General features: G+C 33.2%; 1 protein-coding gene and 1 long non-coding RNA gene across 2 annotated transcripts in view; both read left to right on the top strand.

The window, feature by feature from the left end:
- Positions 1–496, top strand: part of LOC145094653 (uncharacterized) — a 1,217-nt gene extending 721 nt beyond the window's left edge. The window contains exons 1-2 of the long non-coding RNA XR_013703466.1: positions 1–33; positions 120–496. The exon at positions 1–33 is cut by the window's left edge and continues 721 nt beyond it. This is a non-coding gene — a long non-coding RNA (uncharacterized LOC145094653). The remainder of the gene's footprint in view (positions 34–119) is intronic.
- Positions 497–18,153: 17,657 nt separating this feature from the next.
- Positions 18,154–19,234, top strand: LOC145093127 (transcription factor MYB113-like). The gene is made up of 3 exons (XM_079031196.1): positions 18,154–18,372; positions 18,470–18,599; positions 18,723–19,234. The coding sequence occupies exons 1-3, from the start codon at positions 18,243–18,245 to the stop codon at positions 19,159–19,161; spliced, it is 699 nt and encodes a 232-aa protein (XP_078887322.1). The 5' UTR covers positions 18,154–18,242; the 3' UTR covers positions 19,162–19,234.
- Positions 19,235–20,116: the final 882 nt, after the last annotated feature.

Here is a 20,116-nt window from a genome sequence, read left to right as displayed (position 1 = left end):
CTTTTTGTTTCCATTAATCGACAGCCTGATCAAGTAATGAGATCAAATATCCTTCCTCGTTTGTTCTTTCTTCATCTTTTTCTGGTTCAAGGTTTAGATTTGTGTCTTGGTTGTAACAGGTATAGCAGAAGAGGTGGTGATGTTGGTTGGAATGAAAATGAAGAAGAAGCATGAAAGATGCGCAGAAGTTGTTTGATGAAAATCCTCAAAGACTTCATTGTTGTTCTTGGCTTAAGAACATGGGTTGTTTAAAGCATACTTTTTGCTAGAGTTTATTGAACACAGATGTTGATAGGAGAATTGTATTGGGTTATTTATTTAACCAACAATTTCTAACCAGATTGAATCTTGATGACTGAATATGACATTCTAACTCGTGAATGTGTTTAACCATCAAGATTAGTTCTTCTTTTGTTTTCAATTTTAGTATGTCTTACTAGTATGAACATTTAATGCTATATTCTTATGATTAATGTTATATTTATTAAATTTTTAATAGTTTTTTCAATAATTAATGGTCCTCAATTAATCCCCTGATTAATCCCACCTAGCCGATTAATCCCTTGACTCTAGTCCACCGTTGAGCCTACATCGAGCGTTTTCTGCAACCTTGATATATATATATATATATATATATATATATATATATATATATATATATATATATATATATAGAGAGAGAGAGAGAGAGAGAGAGATGGGGGGGGGGGGGGAGAGAGGTAGGTTTAAATGATATCCATATTTATAATTCCTTTTTATGGAGATTAATTTAATTCGTCATTAATGTCAATAATAATATTCTTTCAGAATGAATTCATATATAAAATAATAAGAGTGTATTATAGGAGAACGAGACTACATTCTACTAAATACACCCTTATTCTTCATATTCCATACAACTTTATTGTATTTTAAGTGGGTGAGTTCTGAAATAATGTTATTGCTGACATAAAAACCTAGATATGAATTCATTTTGAAAGAATGTTATTACTGACATTAATGACGAATTTAATTAGTTTCCATAAAGAGAAAATTATAATTATGGATATCATATAATATACATACAATTATGGAAACCATTTAATATCTATCTTTATTTAATTAAATAATAATATAATTTTGCTAAATTCTTATTGGTGCAATCTAGCACACAATATATATATATATATATATATATATATATATATATATATATATATATATATATATATATATATATATATATATATATATATATATATATATATATATAACGAGCAATTAAAACTTAACTTTGTTTTTTAACAACGTTAACTTTTTGTAAAAGAAAATTTCATAATTTTATTATCTAATAGGCAACAAATAAAGTTTCTGAAAAACAAGAAAAGGAAAAGAAAATTTTAATAACGATAGAAAGACCCTACATGGAATAGATGAGAGGTGGCGGTAGCGGTAGCTATTTAGTAATGATTGTTTCCATAATTTTCAAGATTTAGTTACTTAAAAAAGTAGTTAGGCGTGTGATAGACTAATGTGTAAAAAAAATCTCTTTTATTATATGGTTTAGTAACGAGTAAATGGCAACCATATAGCATTCGTTATTAAATTTGTATCATTTCAAAATTTAGTGATGACTTAATAAATAGGGACTAAATGACGTTATTAGTAACGAGTAAATTTGTATCTTTTATTATATGATTTTGGGTCTTCACGAAAAAACTGGGCACTAACAATGATTTTTCTTAAAGTGATTCTTTCTCGTAGAAAATAACAAGGCAATGCAAAGCATCATCATTTAGACCGGAGGGTATGAGAGAGATGTTTTCCTCACTTTTTGTGAGTCACACCATCTTTTCCCTCATTTTTCTTTTCCTCATCTAAAACCCAAGGAATGGGTGGGAAGCATCCCTCACTATTTTTTATTATTATTTTTTTAAATATATTTCATGCGTATATTATACTTATTTTGTAGGGAATTAAAAACCATGAATTTTAATATATTTTTAGTAGGTATATAATTTTATAAATATTAAAAAAAGATAAAAAAACAACCCAATAGAATGAGGAGAGAGAGTGTGACACCCCCTCTCCCCGCCTCTTTCCTGCGGGTTGCTTCCCTCAACCAAGAGATGGTGTTTCAGTGAATCCCTCTCCCTTTTCACGCTTCCATTCCGTCCGACATTATATAAATAATTCTGATCTGTAGTGGCCAGTTTCATGGGCAAAAAGTATGTGCTAGATCTTTTAACAAGAAATCAAAATAGTATTACTTTGAGAGTTGAGCCACATCTTTTAACGGGTACACTTGTATGTAATTAATGTTCTCTTAAGTAGTTCCTTTCATTTTCATTAGATTATGAGTAGGTGTCTGACATGCTGTCTATCACTAAAAAAAATGACAATTAGTGACGAAAACGAAATGGTCACTAACAATAGAAGGTGTCCTCACTAATGAGTTAGTGACCAAACTTTTAGTTGTCACTTTTCGTCAATATAAGTCCGTCACAAAAGTTGATTAGTGACCAAAATATAAAAGTGGTCACTAATTAGTAAGGTTCTAAATAACGTAAGACGTGTATTGACGGCAATGTCAAGCCTTAAGCTTTTTGAGCCTTGACGAGCCACGTTGTTTGTAAGGTGTGACTTAAGGCGACAATTTTGTATATAATTAATGTTTTTATATGTATTTTCAACTATTATTCTGTTTTATATACATATATGAGTTAAGGCGACGTTTTGGTAAAACTTGGCGTCAGGTACAACCCTTGGAGCCCTGGCACGCCTTGGCGGAGCCATGACGAGCTTTTTAGAACCTTGCTAATTAGTGGCTAAAATATAATGTTCAATAATCACTAACGACCCGTTTCGTCACTAACTGTTATCACTAATCATGAAAGTCGTCGCTATTCTATATAATTAGTGACCGTAAAAAGTTGTCACTCTTTTGTTCAATTAGTGACCATAAAAAGTGGTCACTGATTTACCTAATTATTGACCATAAAAAGTTATCAGTTATTTTGGTTTGCTGTTTATTACATTTAACCCATTTAAGCAATTAGCATTGAACGTAGTAAATGATAGGATATACTATGATCCTTTTATCAAAATATGTCATCGAATGATAAGCATAAAACGTTCTCAAATTTAAACAAAGCCCATAATATACAATACATAAATGACTAAAAGGTAAAAATACATATTCACATTTGTACAAAGTAGGATTATACGTGATATTCAAAGAAGATAGATCCGGCCTCTTCTTTACCATGACAAAGTAAAAAAAATTACATCAATCTGTGATCATATATAGAAGTTAATCACCTTATCATATTTAGATTCAAGAAACTTTGACTTCTCTTGTCCATTGACATTATTTCCTCATGAAATGAATCAATCATTCAATCAATAACTCAAATTAAATCAAGAAGTTCAAATGTTCTTTTTTATGTTATGTCTCATCTTTGTGTAAGATTTGGGGAAGAGTTCTTTCAAAGCATCAAGTTTGTTATCCCGTCTTGATTGAGTGAAACAAATAGCAATATCCTTATCAAAACCAAGTTTTCTTAAAAATAATGCAATCTATTGTGCATTATATCCTTGACAACCCTTGTGATCAGATTTGGTGATTGGCAAAGGCAGTTAAGCAAACATTAGTAAGAATTAGGACTTGGAGCAACATACATGTAAAGTGGTTATGGAAAAAATTGGGAATAATAAAAAACCAATGTTCGTTGTGAATACAATTGTGTTGAATAAGGTAGACTAGATAAGGTACAAACTTGATAAGACAATACCCTTATACCCATATATTTTAAATTTTTATCTTTTCAATATCGACACAAAATAAATGGGATTTTTTAATCATTCTATTTAACCTAATTATATCAATTAATTACTATGTTTCTTAAACCAAGAATACCCAAATACGGCAAAAGTTAACAACGATGTTAGTTAAGATGTGATATTGATTGTCAGATGCATTTTATTTATGTATATTTGTGCAAATTATATTGGATATTGTCAACTATAATATTTCATGTAAGCATTTAGGTATAATTGTTTAATTTACACGTTAAAACAAGATCAATAGCTAGAAAAAACTCAACACAAACCCAAGAAGTGCACCTGGTGAAAACAATGCAAGGGTCGTGTATTCTTCCACCATCATTTTCTCCGTTTCATACCCTCCCCACAAAATAGGATCTTCGACATTCCGCACAAACATCACATCATGGTCAAGGGCACCATAGTCATTTAGCTAAAAGTAAGTTTCAAATTATTTTCAAGCATATGTAATACGTATTTGTGCAAAAGGATTACTCTAATTCAAGAGTATATAAGAGAAATCAAGAGTACCGAAGCACTTAGTAACACCAGTTAGTTTTCAAACAAAAACCTTAGAACTAAAAAACCTTCCAAATGATTGAAACGCATTACAATCTCTTCATCATTAAATTTGTAAAACTACGTAATTTATATGAAGTTTTAATCAAAAAATTCTCCAATTTAGAAAAAGGCCTAAATTATATGAGGTTTTAATCAGAAAATCCGTCCTACTACAAAGCTTCATAGCAAGAGCGACCTATTCCATTTTTTTAAAAAAAGGTCATCAATTTCATAACAACGTGTCTTTCATCGTTGTACTTGATGCTGGGTAGAGACGACTCAAAGGGGAAACAATAATGGTGACAATGTTGATGATAGGAAAGATATGGAGATAAGTCGAGAGTTTACGCTTACTATAAAAGAAATAAGCCCTAATTTCGAGAAAAACTACGTGATGACTAACCTGTACATCGAAGCTCTTGTGTTACGCTCTAACTAGAAAAGCGCCGACTAATAAAGAAAATTTTCATGTCGTGTGGTTGTAGCGGTCGATAATTCAAATGGACCAAATAGATGTCCGCCATGATGGAAGCATGGTACGCTGAGGATGGTGACGCCGGTATGAGCTAAGCCTGAGGCTAGAAGCAGCTTGCAAAAGGATCTACTAGTATCGTTTGATCCATCGGAGGGCTATAAAGGTGCAACCACTTCCTCCGATATATTCCGAAATATTCCAATCTAACGGCGCAAACGAACAAAGAGACATGCGAAGGATGATAGAGATGGGGTGAGATCAGAGACATACCGAGGTCCGTAGATGGTCGACGGGAGATGGTGGAGCGCACTGGTGGACCAGATAGAGAGGCGCGTTTGCGTCGATTTAGTGTTGATTATGTCAACATTTGACGAGAACTAATTGTTGTGATTCAAAATTTGTGTTTATTTGATTTCTTCTAATGGGTATGAAAGGTTTGTTAGTTGGGTCGGATAGTGTATGTTCCAGTAGGATCAGTTTCATGGGTTGGGTCTTGCTGATAGATACCTGGTGATGTAAGGATGTTTCTTTACAAAGTGGATGAATTATTTTTTGACAAAATTGCAAAAATGGTCCCTGTGTATGCATTTTTTTGGGGTTTTAGTCCAAACCATGACTTTTTTGGATTGGTGGTCCTTTTGAACTAGTTTCCTTGCACTTTTGGTCCCTGTCCAAACTAAAAAGACTATTATACCCTTAATGAATTTAATTTTTATTTTTCTTTCACTTTTTAAAATTATTATTATTATTAAATATAAAATCGGGCCCACATGTCCTCTCTCTCTTTCTCTTTCTCTCTCTCTCTCTCATATGCTAACAAAAAAAAGAAGCAGCAGCAAATAGTCGAAGCTGCTGTTTCCACCCCTAACTAGGAGACCAACATGGCAACCCTCCCTCTCTTCTTGTGAATAATGATCGATCCACCCCGGTTGTTGCGTTCCATTCCTTCTTCCCTTATTTCAATCAAGTTCCTTTCGTTCCAAATCAATTGCAGACCGGAACTAGAGATGCCTTCTACCTCTTTGCAATTGACCAACCTCTTCAATTCCTCACTTCGTCCTCTTCTTGATTGTTGTTAAGAAGCTACACTGGAGATGGAGCAACATCCTGCAAAATCACGAGGCTATCAAACATTAAACCCAAAAACCCTTTTCCTCTTCAGCATCTTCTTTCTTCTTCAGATCCAATCGGTCATCAACACATGTTTGAGGAATAAGGACTTCGGTCCTCTTCCTTTGTCTGATCGAGAAGAGAGACCCGATTGGAAACAACAACAAATTCAGGGGGATGTTTGTGGGTGGTGATCGTCCGCAGAAAGGGGATGAGGAGGAGGGTTGGGAGTGGGTTTCTTCGGTCCTTGTCTGATCGGAGAAGAAAGAACTTGAACGAAAGCTGGAAAAGAAACACGAGGGCAGCAAAGAAACTTTGTCCTGTGGTGGTTCATCTGTGGTGGTTACACAGTCACGAGGAGGGGTGCCCGCAGAAGGCTATCCCGGAGCCTTCAGTCCCTTTCTGTTGTGATTGGCAGTAAAACGCAAAAAAGAATGGAGGTCTTCGATCCTCTATTGATCCGAGAAGAAGTAAGCATCAGTGAAGGCAACATCTAGTGGCGAGGGAGGTGTTGGTGGTGGCGATGGCATCCCCTTGGCTCGCCGATGGAGGTACTGATGGCGACAATTGGTGGCAAGGGAGGTGTTGATTGTGGCGATGGCAGCCCCTTGGCTCACCGGTGGAGGTGTTATTCTTGATGGTCACCGGAAATGCATCCACCCGCATGGTGTTTTTACCATAAAAATGAAGAAGAAAAGGAAGAAATAAAACAGAGAGAGAGAGAGAGAGGTGTGCCCATAATTTTTATTAATAAAACTTTAAATCAAATAGAAAAAACCATAAAAAAAAATGTATTAGAAGGGCATTTTAGTCTTTTCAGTTTTCCGAGGGACCAAAAGTGCAAGGAAACTAGCTTAAAAGGACCACCAATCCAAAAAAATCATGGTTTGGACTAAAACCTCAAAAAAATGCATACCATAGGGACCATTTTTGCAATTTTGTCTTATTTTTTAAGCAATTAAAGATTGGTGATGACCTAAAATTTCGTCACCAAAATATTGGTCACTAATAAAGACTTTTCTTATACTGTATTATGCTTAATATAATCGTATAAATTATTTGTATACTTTATAGCAAAAAGTGCAAGCCAGGTGAGTGATAGAAGCGTTGTGTTTAGAATTAATTATTCTTAGTCCTAACAGTTAAGATGATGGAATGCAAGCGAATGTCTTTAAATAAATTTTGCATTAGCTCACATGCTAATTTGTTTCGTTGTTTTATGAATTAAGGCTGTGTTTGGCGTGCCACAGCTAGTTGATAAGCTAGCTTATTTTTCGAGCTTTTTTATGTTGTCGTGTTTGGTAAGCCAAAAAGTAGCTGATAAGCTAGCTTTTTGAAAAGCTACTTAGACTAGCTTTTTAGGAGCTTTTTAAAATTTTTCCAAATACACCCCTTAATTAATTATAGAAACACATATTCTTACATGTCCTTTTATGTAATTTTATATATTTCAGCTAGTTTTACCAAACGTTATTTTTTATCAGCTAGCTTTTCAGCTATCAGCTAGCTTTTTATTTAACAGCTAGCTTTTCAGTCATCAGCTAGCTTTTCAGCTAGTCCGCCAAACATAGCCTAAATATGTTCACAACAATAAAAGGTTACCTTTAGCGACGACAAATAACTTCGCAATAGATGCCTCATATCGTCGCTAATACTCAATAATTGTCACATTTAGTGTCGTCTCTAATAATCGGCATCGCTAAAAGCCTTATTCGTTGCTATTAGTGTCGTCCATATTAATGTTCCAGCCACAGATCATAGTTTTTTCCATCCAAAGTTCCCGGAGGCACCCCTCGTAGCAATTGGTATGTGTCGTCGCAAAAGCTGCTGCCATTAATTCTCAATACAATTTATATATGATATTGGTTTATATATTATAAAATGCTTAATGTACAATAAATCATAATCTACAACTCTACGTCACATAAAACAAATATACCACATTACATAAAACATCAAATATACCACAATACATAAACGATTTGATAAACAAGATATTCTAGTCGATCAAATCCATAATTTATCTAATAAATCCATAATAACATCATCCATAACATAAAACAAAAAATATTAACCATCTTCCCCCATCGTTGTTTTCCGCATCGTTGTTGTCTGCATTGTTGACTTTGTTCATAAACGAGCGGATAATATTTTCAATTGTTGTCATAATCATTGGGTTTTGGATAATAGAGTTAGCATCCATATCATGCAAAGTAAGTATATAAGTTAAAATATCAAACTAAAAGAACAAATTATTATTACTTAACAATTTAACAAATTATCAAACCACCAAAATAATCAAGCCCTTAACAATTTAACAAATTATCAAACTACCAATTATTTAAGTCTTTAACAATTTAACAAACTACCAAACTACCAAATTCATAACAAATGAATTAACAACTAAACAAATAAGCTAAATATCAAACTACCAAAATAAAATTTACTATAAATGCATCAAGTTCATAACAATATAGCAAAGTACCAAGCTACCAAATTCTTTAACAGTTTAATAAGTACTTGTGTTAGTTGTAGTGCTTGTGACTGTGACCGCTACTCAGAGGGAGCACTTGTACCCGCTGTGGAAGGAAGTTTAGGGATGATGTCTTTCACATGTCCTTTTCAAGCACCTAATACCTCCTCAAATATTCCTACCCCATCAATGAAGTTCGGATCACCACTGGAAAGTATTGTAACACCTTGTGCGCCACCTTTTTACCGTTTGTATTTTCATCAAACCACCAAATCTCATTACAAACTGGACACTTTTGTAACAACTTGTGTTCTTTCCAGGAAAAAAAGCAGTTGTTTTTACATATGTGTATCGACCAATAACCAAAGCCAATCTTTTTAAGTGTCTTTTTTGCTTCATAATGTGACGAATGGGACCCTGCTTCCTTGAGGAAATGCAGTTTGCAACAACTCAAGAAGTTGATCGAATGAACTATCAGTCCATTTGTTTATCACTTTTATATGCATCAACTTTGCTAAAAAGTCAAGAGATGAGACGAAGTACATCTAGGACATAATTTTAACTAGACATCTTGTAACATCTTTTGAAATCCATCATCGACACCGCTACCTTCTGTATCTGAGTTCCATTTTCACGGTTTGTATCGTTTTCAATCACAACTCCCATAACATTAGAAATAAAACTAGCCATCTCGTTACTGCACGTTATGTCTTCTACAATAGGATGAATTGTATTTTTGCCGTTATACTTCCATATAATATAATGTGGACTAAAACCATGTTGAAGTATATGAAATTTCATTATGGCTAGTAGAATAAATTTTTGATATTACATTTCTTACACGGCCATATGATTTGACCACTATTATCAATGTGTGGTTTGGACCTCTCGATAAAAGATTCGAGTCCTTGTTGGAACACGGTAGAGTTACTATTTTCAATAGTAGTCCAGGTTTTATCAATAGCATAACCACTCAATCGTTTAGAGTATTCACAAGGTTAGGATTTTAAACTTAATTTTTGAATACCTTATGTCACAACTAGCATTTTTGCTAGGAAATTCTACTCTCATGCAATCATTCACCTAGTGTAATAACTTGTACTCTAAGTGAATATTATACTCTATTATCGTTCAAATACATCTCATATGTTCAAATAAGGGTTGGAAACCCTAGAAATCCCGACTCAAGTTCATTATGGTCTAGGATTTTCTTATTGGGCATAACGGACCCATAAGCACTCAATTTGACTATCTTGGGCTTAGAACCCTTAAATTGGCCCTAGTTGGACCCACATTCATAAAACTCAACCTTTTGGGCCATATGGGCCTAAAATGGTTCATTTTACCCTTATTGGACCTAAAATGGATTTGTTTACCCTTAATGGGCCTTATTGGGCCATTAATGAATTAATTTGCCCTAATGGGCCATAAACTCCCTTTTCCTTTCAAAATGGGCCGTGAACCATCTAATGAGCCCAATGGGCCGAAAAATTCTCTATGGGCCTCGTGATCTCGAGTAAGGATCAAGATTGGGCCAAAATAATTCGTCTCCTCCTTCTTAAACTAATTCTCGGCCCATGAGTTAAAAAAATGAGAAACATTAAGTAACTAATGCCATGATACTTCACTATTATTTAGTGGTAATCCAAGAAATAACCCACATGTTTCTAGGTGTAAACCACCATGCATTAACCATTTTTGGGTCCTCTCCCCCTCCCTCTCTCTACTCACGGCCATAAGATCCAAACCCCCCACCATCCTCTTTCATTTTTCAAACACATTATCCTCTAAACTCTCCAAAGAAAAATCCTCCTTTTTTCCTCTTAAAAATCGTGAATTGGTGTGCTTAAAGAGGTTCATTTTTAAGCTTCTTATCAACTTGGTAAGTTATTATGAAGCCTTACAACTTTTAATCCAAGCTTTCACTAGAAATCTCTCATTAAACCACTCTCATTTGATGTTCTATGCTCCTAGAACTTCATAGATTTTGAAAACCTCCTCAAGAACACATCAAGGGCCGAGATCTCCTCATTTCTTCACCAAAAACCGAAAACTTCAAAGCAAGGTGAGTTCATACCCCATATTTTTAGTTTTTACTTGGTTTTGGGGGAGAATACAAGTTGCTTTATGTAGATCTATGTGTATATGCATGAATATGTTTATTTTTCATAACTTATATGTTGATTATGTGCTATTTACTTCATAAATCTAAAAATATGTTAAGAATATTAAGTTTATCACTTGGATCTACATGAAAACCTTGATAAAAGTATGTGTTATCACATATAATACATGTAAACTTATAGATCTGGGATTTATACACTTAAAATAGTAAAAAGGAGTGTTGTGTTCAAAAATCTATCAACTAGACTCATGAATCAGCCATTGACAGAAAAGTTTTGGTCCAATCTCGAACTGTTTTGACAACCTTAATGATAATATTTTTCAAAATTGTTTTACATGCAAAAATTTCTAGTTTATAACTTTAAAATGACTACTCTCACGTTTTGATACGAGTTTTCTACAATTTTTGGCGAATTTTACAAAACTGCCTATCAGATTTGAAATAATCTCGGACCAGTCTGTGAAGGTGAGCAATTTCACACATGATAGAAGCCATTAAAAATTATGAGAAAATTTGTGAACAAAGTAGGCAAAAATTCCAAACTTCCAGAATTTACGAATCCAAATTTCGACTTACGATGATTTTTCTACAAATTTTCCAACAACTAGGTCAGAAAAGCCAAAAACCAGAAAATGTGTATTTTCACAAAAATCAAGCCAAAAATGTTATTTTTGACAAAAATGAGTTTAAAATGTTATTTTTACCACAAACTAGTCATAAACACAATTTTTGAACAAAATGGGGACTAAAGTGTGATTTTCACAAAATTGAGCCTTAATTGTAAATTTTTGGCTTAATGGGTCAAGAACGTCATTTTTACAAAAAGTGGGCCTTTTATGCTATTTTAGTAAATATTTGAACCAAAACAAACAATAAACTAGCAAATGGATTAATTTTGATCATTTTCTAGGTTATTGTGCCTTAGTGGCCCATTTTTATGTTTGATAAGTTGTGTATACTATTTGCGTGCTTTTGGTCTATAAATACCTTACATGTGAAATGGGCCTTAGTTGTCCTTTTACATATATTTCGGGCCCATGTTATATAATCTCATTCATATTAGGTTTTGAAATGACTCGCATGCTTAGCGATGCCCTAGTGGCTCACTTATATGGTTCGTTGGGCCTGGAATGAGTTTTATACGTTTATCTTTGCGTAAATTCGATTAAGGATCTAGTGAATTTTTGTCGGTTGACACCTATTAAGTGTTCGATCGTAACATGTAGTTATAATCAGAGTCTCTTGGAAGGAGAGCGGGGTTTTTTTGTATAGATCTATACGAGGATGACACCCCACACCTGAGCTGTTCGCTACAGTTAGACTACATCGGTCTAGGGTGACTATAACCTTATTACTCGGAAACTTACTCGCACTGGTACTCAAACTCGATGTTGGTATGACAACATTAACTATTCTTCTTTTACGGGCAACGTTGGGTTGTTCGGGGACATTCTATTTACATTCTCTTCAATCACTTTTTACTATCTATTAAACAATAACACACATGCATTAATACAAGATCAGACATAAACATACTAAACTATTTTAAGAAAATACAGGATTTTCTTGTGACTACAAAGTTATACAAATCATTTTCTCAAATATACTTATGAACTCACCAACATTATATATGTTGACGTTTTCAAAATAACGTGTATTCTAAGGGACTCGTTAAGCAGAAGAATCAACAAGAATAGGGGATTTTGTTTTGTGTACTGTTAAACATCATACATTGAATGTTTTGGTCATGCTATTTAAAAGATTGTACTTGATGTAAACAATGACAGTTGTATTATATTATGCATGGTAATGATGATGTTATGTTTCATTTATATTCACTGTAATGATATTTCAAGATGAAGTCACGCACAAGCCCCCGGACGTTTCCGCCGTCTGGTTCGTGGGTGTGACACCTTACCTCATATGTGAATTTGTATTACATGATTGACATTTAAAAAAAATCGACAACATTTCCCCTTAGCTCCCAAGTATATATATAAACATATACCTAAGGAGCATAGAGAAAATAACAACCGAATCTTTCTTAAACATTAAATCATGTAATACACATTCACATCCTAAATAAGATAAAGTATTCAAAAAACAGTCCCAAAACGAAGACAACCCGAAATTAATTTCTAAATCAATTTCGGGAAGATATTTATAGGTTTTTGATGATTTAAAAAGAAGAGACTTAAAATAAAAAATTATATTTTATTCTATAATTGTACTTTAAATAATTAAGTTATTAAATTACAATTTAATAAATTTACGTCTTATATTTTTCGTTTTTATTGGATCATATTACAACATTTTATTTTAATATAACTTATTACAATTGTAATATATTTTTGTTATATAAAGCATCTTATTTTTCCATATTTTTGTTATTTAGCATCTACTTATATAGTTTTTCTATTATAGTATTTTACTATAAATGATAATGTATAATATAACATCCTACTTTTATTTTATTTATTTATTTCTTTTTTAATTATAGGTTCTTTTGGTGATGTAAAGGAACATACTTAAACTAAAAGCGACTTTTTTTTTATAACATTATACTTTAAATAATTAAATTATTAAATTATAGTTTAGTAGATCTATGTCTTATATTTTAAGTTTTGTCGATTATATTATAACATTTATTTTAGATAACTTATTAGAATTGTAGTATATTTTTGTTATTTAAAACATCTTATTTTTTTTTCCATATTTTTAGTATTTATAACATCTTACTTATGAAGTTTTTCTATTATATTATTGCATTTTTTAAATGATAATGTGAATTATAGCATCCTACTTTTCTTTTAAATGATAGTATTGTACGTTAAATGACATTGTAAATCGTAACATTTTACATACAAATACACATATACACAAATACCAAATAGAGATATACAAATACCAAATACACATATATGTATAATTTCTACTGTCATGCATACTAATATAAATATACACACACATACCCATACCAAATACATATGTTATATACATATACACATACCAAATACCAAATACACATATACATATACCAAATGCCAAATACATACATATACATACCAGATACACATTTTACATAATATTAATTTCATACTTGACCATAAAAACCTAAATCAAAGAAAAATAATATACAAAAAACATATGAACAAATTTTGATCCATTCATTACTAAATACACATATATTCTTTGATCAAAAACCTAAATCAAAGAAAAATCATTTACAAAGAACTACAAAATCACGATATATTCACATTCACTATATATATATTTACTTATGCATTCAATACACATATATTTATTCACTACCAAATACAAACACATGCATATACAATACACTTTAACATTAAAATGGTGGCCAGAAAAGTGCACCTGTGGCTAGAGAAATGCAAAATCCCCAGATGGTTCTTTGGTGGTGGTGGTCGCCGAAAATAGCCCTGTGGTGGTGGTGGTATGGTTTAATGGTCCGTATAACATCAAAAATCATGAAATTAGGTTCGAAATTAGGGTCATTAGAGAAATAAAGAGAGAAAGGAGAGTTGTTAAGGATGTTATCATTGCCGGAGATGGCCGAAGAAGCTGGTTTTTTATCGTTCGACTCGCTGAGTGATGACAATCCGGCGAGCTGAGTGGGAGTGGAGGGAAGTAGCGTCTCCGGTGAAGTGAGTGGTAGATCAAAGGGTGACAATCTTCGCACTTTTCTGGTGAATTCATCTAGTCGTCAGAAAGATGCGGTACCGGTTCCAGGACGAATAATGTAACAAAAAGGGTTACCCTTTTGCAGCGACACCTTTCGCTGCTCCCGTAGGGCAATGGCGGCGATGCCTTAGAGGGAAATAGACACAGTTTCTACACGAGTGTAAGCCGTCAGCTCAGGGAAAAAACGTAGGGCCAAGATTTCTTCTGTCATAGGTCACATGGATCAATAGCATTAGCGGAGACAAGCTGTCGCAATTGTCGTCGTCCCTATTGCTTCATCCAAGATTAAACCCTAACCAACGGAACATTTTAAAAATGTAAGGTCACGATCCAATTTCATGTAGAACACTCGGATCGCCGGTGGGAGGCCATTAGTGACGCCACTTTTAGCGGCGACAAAAGACATGCTTGTGTAATGTCATCGCTAAAAGTGTATGTCTTATTTCGTGTTGTGGTTTAATAACTTTTAAAACAATAATGAAACTATAACTTTGTAACGTTATTCATAGATGAGTAATTAGATTAGACATATTAATAAATTGAAGGTTAGCAAATTACGAATATATTTTCTTTTTGTTATAAATGACTAACATATTTTTGTTATAGTTAATGGCCAATACTATATTTTTTTCACGGAAATCCGGCTCTCTCCTCGATCGTTAATATATCGGAAATATATAAATTGGCGTCTAGACAAATACAAAGGGCCGAGATACGCGAATGGGCCAATATAAATGTACAACTTAATTAATATGTCTTTAGAGTTTAGACAATACCAAACCCTCATAGTCCAAACCTTGATTACAGCCGTTCAAATTGGACCTTAAATCAAGACATAATGTCGAGTGTATTTGTGACAGTGTTGGTATATTGAGATGATCAGGGAACACGCAATATAAGATGTCAAGTAATATAAAGTTTTTTAAAATGGTTTCGATTAAAAAAATAAAATTTTTAGAAGTATTTTACGGAGTTAACTTTGGTTTTTTACATGTGCAATAACCCTAAGTTCGACTATAAATATTGGCGACATAATATATGAACATTAATCATAAAGGTTGATACAAATATAAATACAACTCAACTCAAATTACACGTTGTTGAACGTTCGACTTTTACACTTAATGACACTTTTCAAAAGCTATTTCACCTTATGCTACCAACTATCGTTAACCTAGACATATGGTAGTTGATCATATGTAGAGGGATGGCGGAATCAGTTAGAAGCATCGATCATATGTGGAGGGATGGTAGAATCAGCTAGAAGTGTCCAGGTTGCAAATTACCAACTTTATAACACTCTAATGGAGGACACTAGTAAAACCAACAAACTTTGGCTCTGAGTCGTGAATAGGAAATTTTATTTGGCATGAAACATTTTAGCACCTTTTACTGTCGAAAAGTTAAATACCTTGATAGTCTGGCTTAGTGGATAGAAAAGAACCACAACTGTTTATTCTAGCCACCACGACATAGACGGATCCAAGGGGATCCCGGGGTAGCCCGGGATACCCCTAAAATTTTTTTCGATAGTGTAATTTTTGTTTACGAATTCTTCAATTTTTTTTTTCTGTATAATGTATATATATATATATATATATATATATATATATATATATATATATATATATATATATATATATATATATATCCCTTCAGTTATAAACACAAACAAATAGTAGAGCTATTGGTTAAGGCGTTGTCTTATAGAAGTAAAGTTCTCAGGTTCAATTTTTGTTCAATTTTTGTCTATTATATAAGCCTATTATTCTCATACTTCATTTGATATCTAATTTCAATCCCACATCGATTCAAGTATCAAAATATACTTCACCTTCATATTTATATAACAAGATTTAAGGTTAGCTAAGGATTCGATTAAGGTTTGGGTTTAAAATCGAAATTGAACCGGGGAAGCCCAAGTACCCTGAAATTTTTTTTGAGTTACCCTAAAAATAAAATTAGGATACCCTTTTACTTTGATCTTAGCTCCGCCACTGCACCACGACCTATGATTGACTAACCATTCCAACTTCTATGGTAGCTTCAGAATGCTTTTTTCTTAATGGAAGGGTAATATTAGAACAGAGGTCTCGACTCATGTTCGAATCAATGAAAATTTATGTTTGTTTGAATGATTACTTACGAAGTTAAAATGATACAAAACTTTCCTTCGCTCGAGCAACCAATTTACCACCCATCGAGGAGTATATCTATGTAGAAGAAGTTACATAAGGGTTAACACCTCCAACGACCGAAGTAGATGATGGTGACTTTGAAGAGCTAGTTGTTGAATTCAAATTAGAAAAACTTCGATTTCATTAAAACCGCCAATTTCAAGAATATAATTACTAGCATTTTCAAAATGACAGTCTATTTCACAACTATATTTATTTGTATTTTCAATTTCTAGAATTATGATCATTTATATCATGTATTTCTAAGCTTGTTGTTTTTATTTTATCTCTTAAAACTAAATATAATAAAAATATTTATTTTGTTGGAATTAATTTTAACAAAAAATCAGGATTTTAGAGGAGTAAACGAAACCGTTTTTAAAAAAGAAACAAATTATCCTTAACCCAAGCCGTTTTTATTGGGTATCCGTTTTTACACATAAAAATTCGGTCAAAACCGGTTCAGATACAACCAAATGGGATTGCTCAAAAAACTGATGAAAACCGAAACAAATACTAATAGATTTCTGTTTTATGCAATTGTTTGAAAACTGGACCAGAGATTGAACCGGTTATTTTACTGGTTCGATGATTCAACTGGTCCAACCGGTCGGACCATTCTAAAAAACCGGATAATATCATAATTAGATTATTATTAACTTTAATTATATAAAAAATAAAAAAAAAGTATTCTTTAAAATTCCCGGTTTTGACCGGTTTATACCACTTCAACGGGTTTTTCGCCGGTTTTTATCGGCTCACTTGAATATTGATTTTTTGGCATTTGAAAAATGGATTCGGCACCGGTTCCCGGTTGAACCAGTCGAACCGGCCAGTTCAGTCCGGTTTTCAAAACATGAGTTTTATGCGACTTCACTTTAGCTTGCGGAACTATTGGGCTTGGTGGGGTCTATTTCTTTTTCTTGGCTTATTAAATCAATTTGAGTAAATTACACGAATGGTCCCTATGGTTTAGGGTAATTTGTGCATTTGGTCCATAACTTATTTATTTAACTCGGAAGGTCCTTACTGTTTGTTTTTGTTACACGTTTGGTGCTTGTATTACATAAAAAAACTATTTTTCTTTTGATTTTTTAACTTATTTAAATAAACACACTCTCAAGCCCACCCCACTCATCTTATCTTACCCACCCTACCATTTTTCTCAATTTAAATAATAGTATTTTTAGGTAAAACAGGGACCAAACACGTAACAAAACCAAACGGTAGGGACCAAGTGCGTAACAAAAACAAACAGTAGGGACCTTCCGAGTTAAAAAAATAAATTATGGACCAAACGCGCAAATTAACCTAAACCATAAGGACCATTCGTGTAGTTTACTCTATCAATTTTCTTCTTTTGTCGCAACTTCCGGCTGTGTCCCTCTCTTCGTTTTAATATATGAGCTGATCAAAAAATTAAAATTCAGAAATTATAACTCTGGAACGAATTTACTGCGACTGATATTCCATATAAATAATAAATCTATTATTAATTATTAATGGTATCACACAGTATAGTACAATTATCAATAAAATTTTTCTCCTTTGTCGATACCTTAAATGTTCTATTTCTTGGATCTTCTCCATGGGGAAGTAATCTTTTTTTTTTTTTGTTCTTTTTTTTTTTTTTTTTGTGGAGACCTGAGTGTGCACGTATGTGACATATTTAAGTGGACATGTGGATTGATAAAAATTTACTGCTGGATTTACTATAAAAGAGTCATCGATTAGACGTATGCAAAGAGGAAATTAGCACATGAATTAAGATTCCAACTTCAACTCAGTGTATATGTGTGTATATACAACAACAAAATGAAACCTGGTAGTAACTCGGGTTTAGGTTTAAGGAAAGGTGCATGGACTGCAGACGAAGATATTCTTCTGAAGAACTATATTGAGAAATACGGCGAAGGGAAATGGCATATCGTTCCACTGAAAGCAGGTAGCAAATATAGATAATACGAGCTTCTTGTTCTTCTTCTTCTTTTTTTGTTATTTTTTTGTTCCTATTGTTGATACTTTCTTTGTGATGTTTGTAGGGTTAAACAGGTGCAGGAAGAGTTGTAGGCTTCGGTGGTTAAACTATTTGAGGCCAAACATAAAAAGAGGAAACTTTGGTGAAGATGAAGTTGATCTCATACTCAGACTTCATAAGCTATTAGGAAACAGGCAAGCATAATTAAAATATCAAGTGAAGTGAACTATAATATATTTTCTTCATTAGTTCTTTTCATTAAAGAGAAAAGAGTTAAGAGATGTTGAGATTATTTGGATTTTTGGGTTATATATTAGGTGGTCATTAATTGCGGGAAGAATACCAGGGAGAACTGCTAATGACGTGAAGAATTACTGGAACACTCGTACTCGACTTCGTTCCAAACCACAAAAGAAAGTAGGCCACGATGAATCATTAGAAGACACAAGGATCAAAATTATTAAACCTCAACCACGAAGCTTCTCCAAAACCCTAAACAACAACAACTTAAATATGTGTTCCGGGTTTATCTCACCATCCAATCTACTTGATCATGAAACCGTTAATGAGTGTTTAGATGGTTTATTTGATCACCATGAAAAGGAAATTGACGGAAAATTTGGTTGGTACTCGTTTGATAGCTCTTCAGCAGACGAAAAGGCTTTAAATGGTGTCGAACATGAAGTTGATAACAATAGTTTATTCGATTTCCCGGTTGATGAGCTTACTTGGGAGCTTATAAATTCAGATGAATAATGATTTTGAAACATCTTTTTGCTCATCTCTATGTAATAAATGGAATCAATAAAGTAAGGATTGTTACTAGCTATCATAACGTAACATTGAGTATTCTTCTTTATAGTATAGGCTTAGACTATATTTATATGTCTATAAGTAAAAACGAGTTATGAGACTATAAATCCGCCAATAAAAATGAATTTTTAAAAAATACATCTTATAAGTATTTTTTTGGAACCGACAATTTAATTAAAAAACACTCACTAGCAAGTCACTAGTGAGAGTCAACATATTACAGTAAAATTACATAAAAGAGAGTGGACATTTTGTCCACCCCCCATATAAAATTTCGTTTCCTATATCTATGTTTAATCCATACATAAACCATAGATTTTACTCCTTCAAACAAAAGATCCGGGTTGATAAATTTTGAATTCAAGATTCTATCATTTCTTACTTTCCAAACACACCACAGTGCACCGCAAATGGCTGCGTTCATTGTTCTCATCATTTTGGGGGATATCCACACTTTGCTGCAAAGTTTAAGATCTCCTTTAACATTGGTTAGTTGGCGAGGCGTGATACTACACCAGTTCCATATCCGACTCCAAATTGTATCTGCAAACGGCAAGTGACCAACATATGATCTGTGGATTCAACATCTGAGATACAAGCACTGCAATTTAATATATGTATCTGGACTCCTCACATAATAAGGGCGTTCATTGATGGAATCCAATCCAACCTTGCTCTCCATACGACACAACTCACTTTCTTCGGGATCCAGTTGCACCACATAAAAGCTCCATCAGGTATCCAATGACCTGCCCGCTCAGTCCTTCCTCTTAGTGCAACGACACTAAATTTCCTTTCAATCACAAAGTCGGAGTCCCATCCAGTACCCTCCTGTTTCCATCGAATCACTTCTGTATCTGCAATGTTTAATTTACCAAGAGAGTTTTTACATTTATCA

The sequence above is a fragment of the Lactuca serriola genome, chromosome 3 (assembly GCF_051521515.1).
Source record: "Lactuca serriola cultivar US96UC23 chromosome 3, Lser_US96UC23_V15, whole genome shotgun sequence".
Taxonomy (NCBI): domain Eukaryota; kingdom Viridiplantae; phylum Streptophyta; class Magnoliopsida; order Asterales; family Asteraceae; genus Lactuca; species Lactuca serriola.
The sequence above is the reverse complement of the archived record's forward strand: the minus strand, read 5'-3'. Positions and strand labels throughout refer to the sequence as shown.

Excerpts from the sequence above, each read along its gene's own strand:
- LOC145093127 (XM_079031196.1), top strand. The coding sequence starts at position 18,243 with ATGAAACCTGGTAGTAACTCGGGTTTAGGTTTAAGGAAAGGTGCATGG. Across the intron at positions 18,373-18,469 it reads TATCGTTCCACTGAAAGCAG|GGTTAAACAGGTGCAGGAAG; the intron begins GTAGCAAATATA and ends TGATGTTTGTAG. Across the intron at positions 18,600-18,722 it reads CATAAGCTATTAGGAAACAG|GTGGTCATTAATTGCGGGAA; the intron begins GCAAGCATAATT and ends GTTATATATTAG.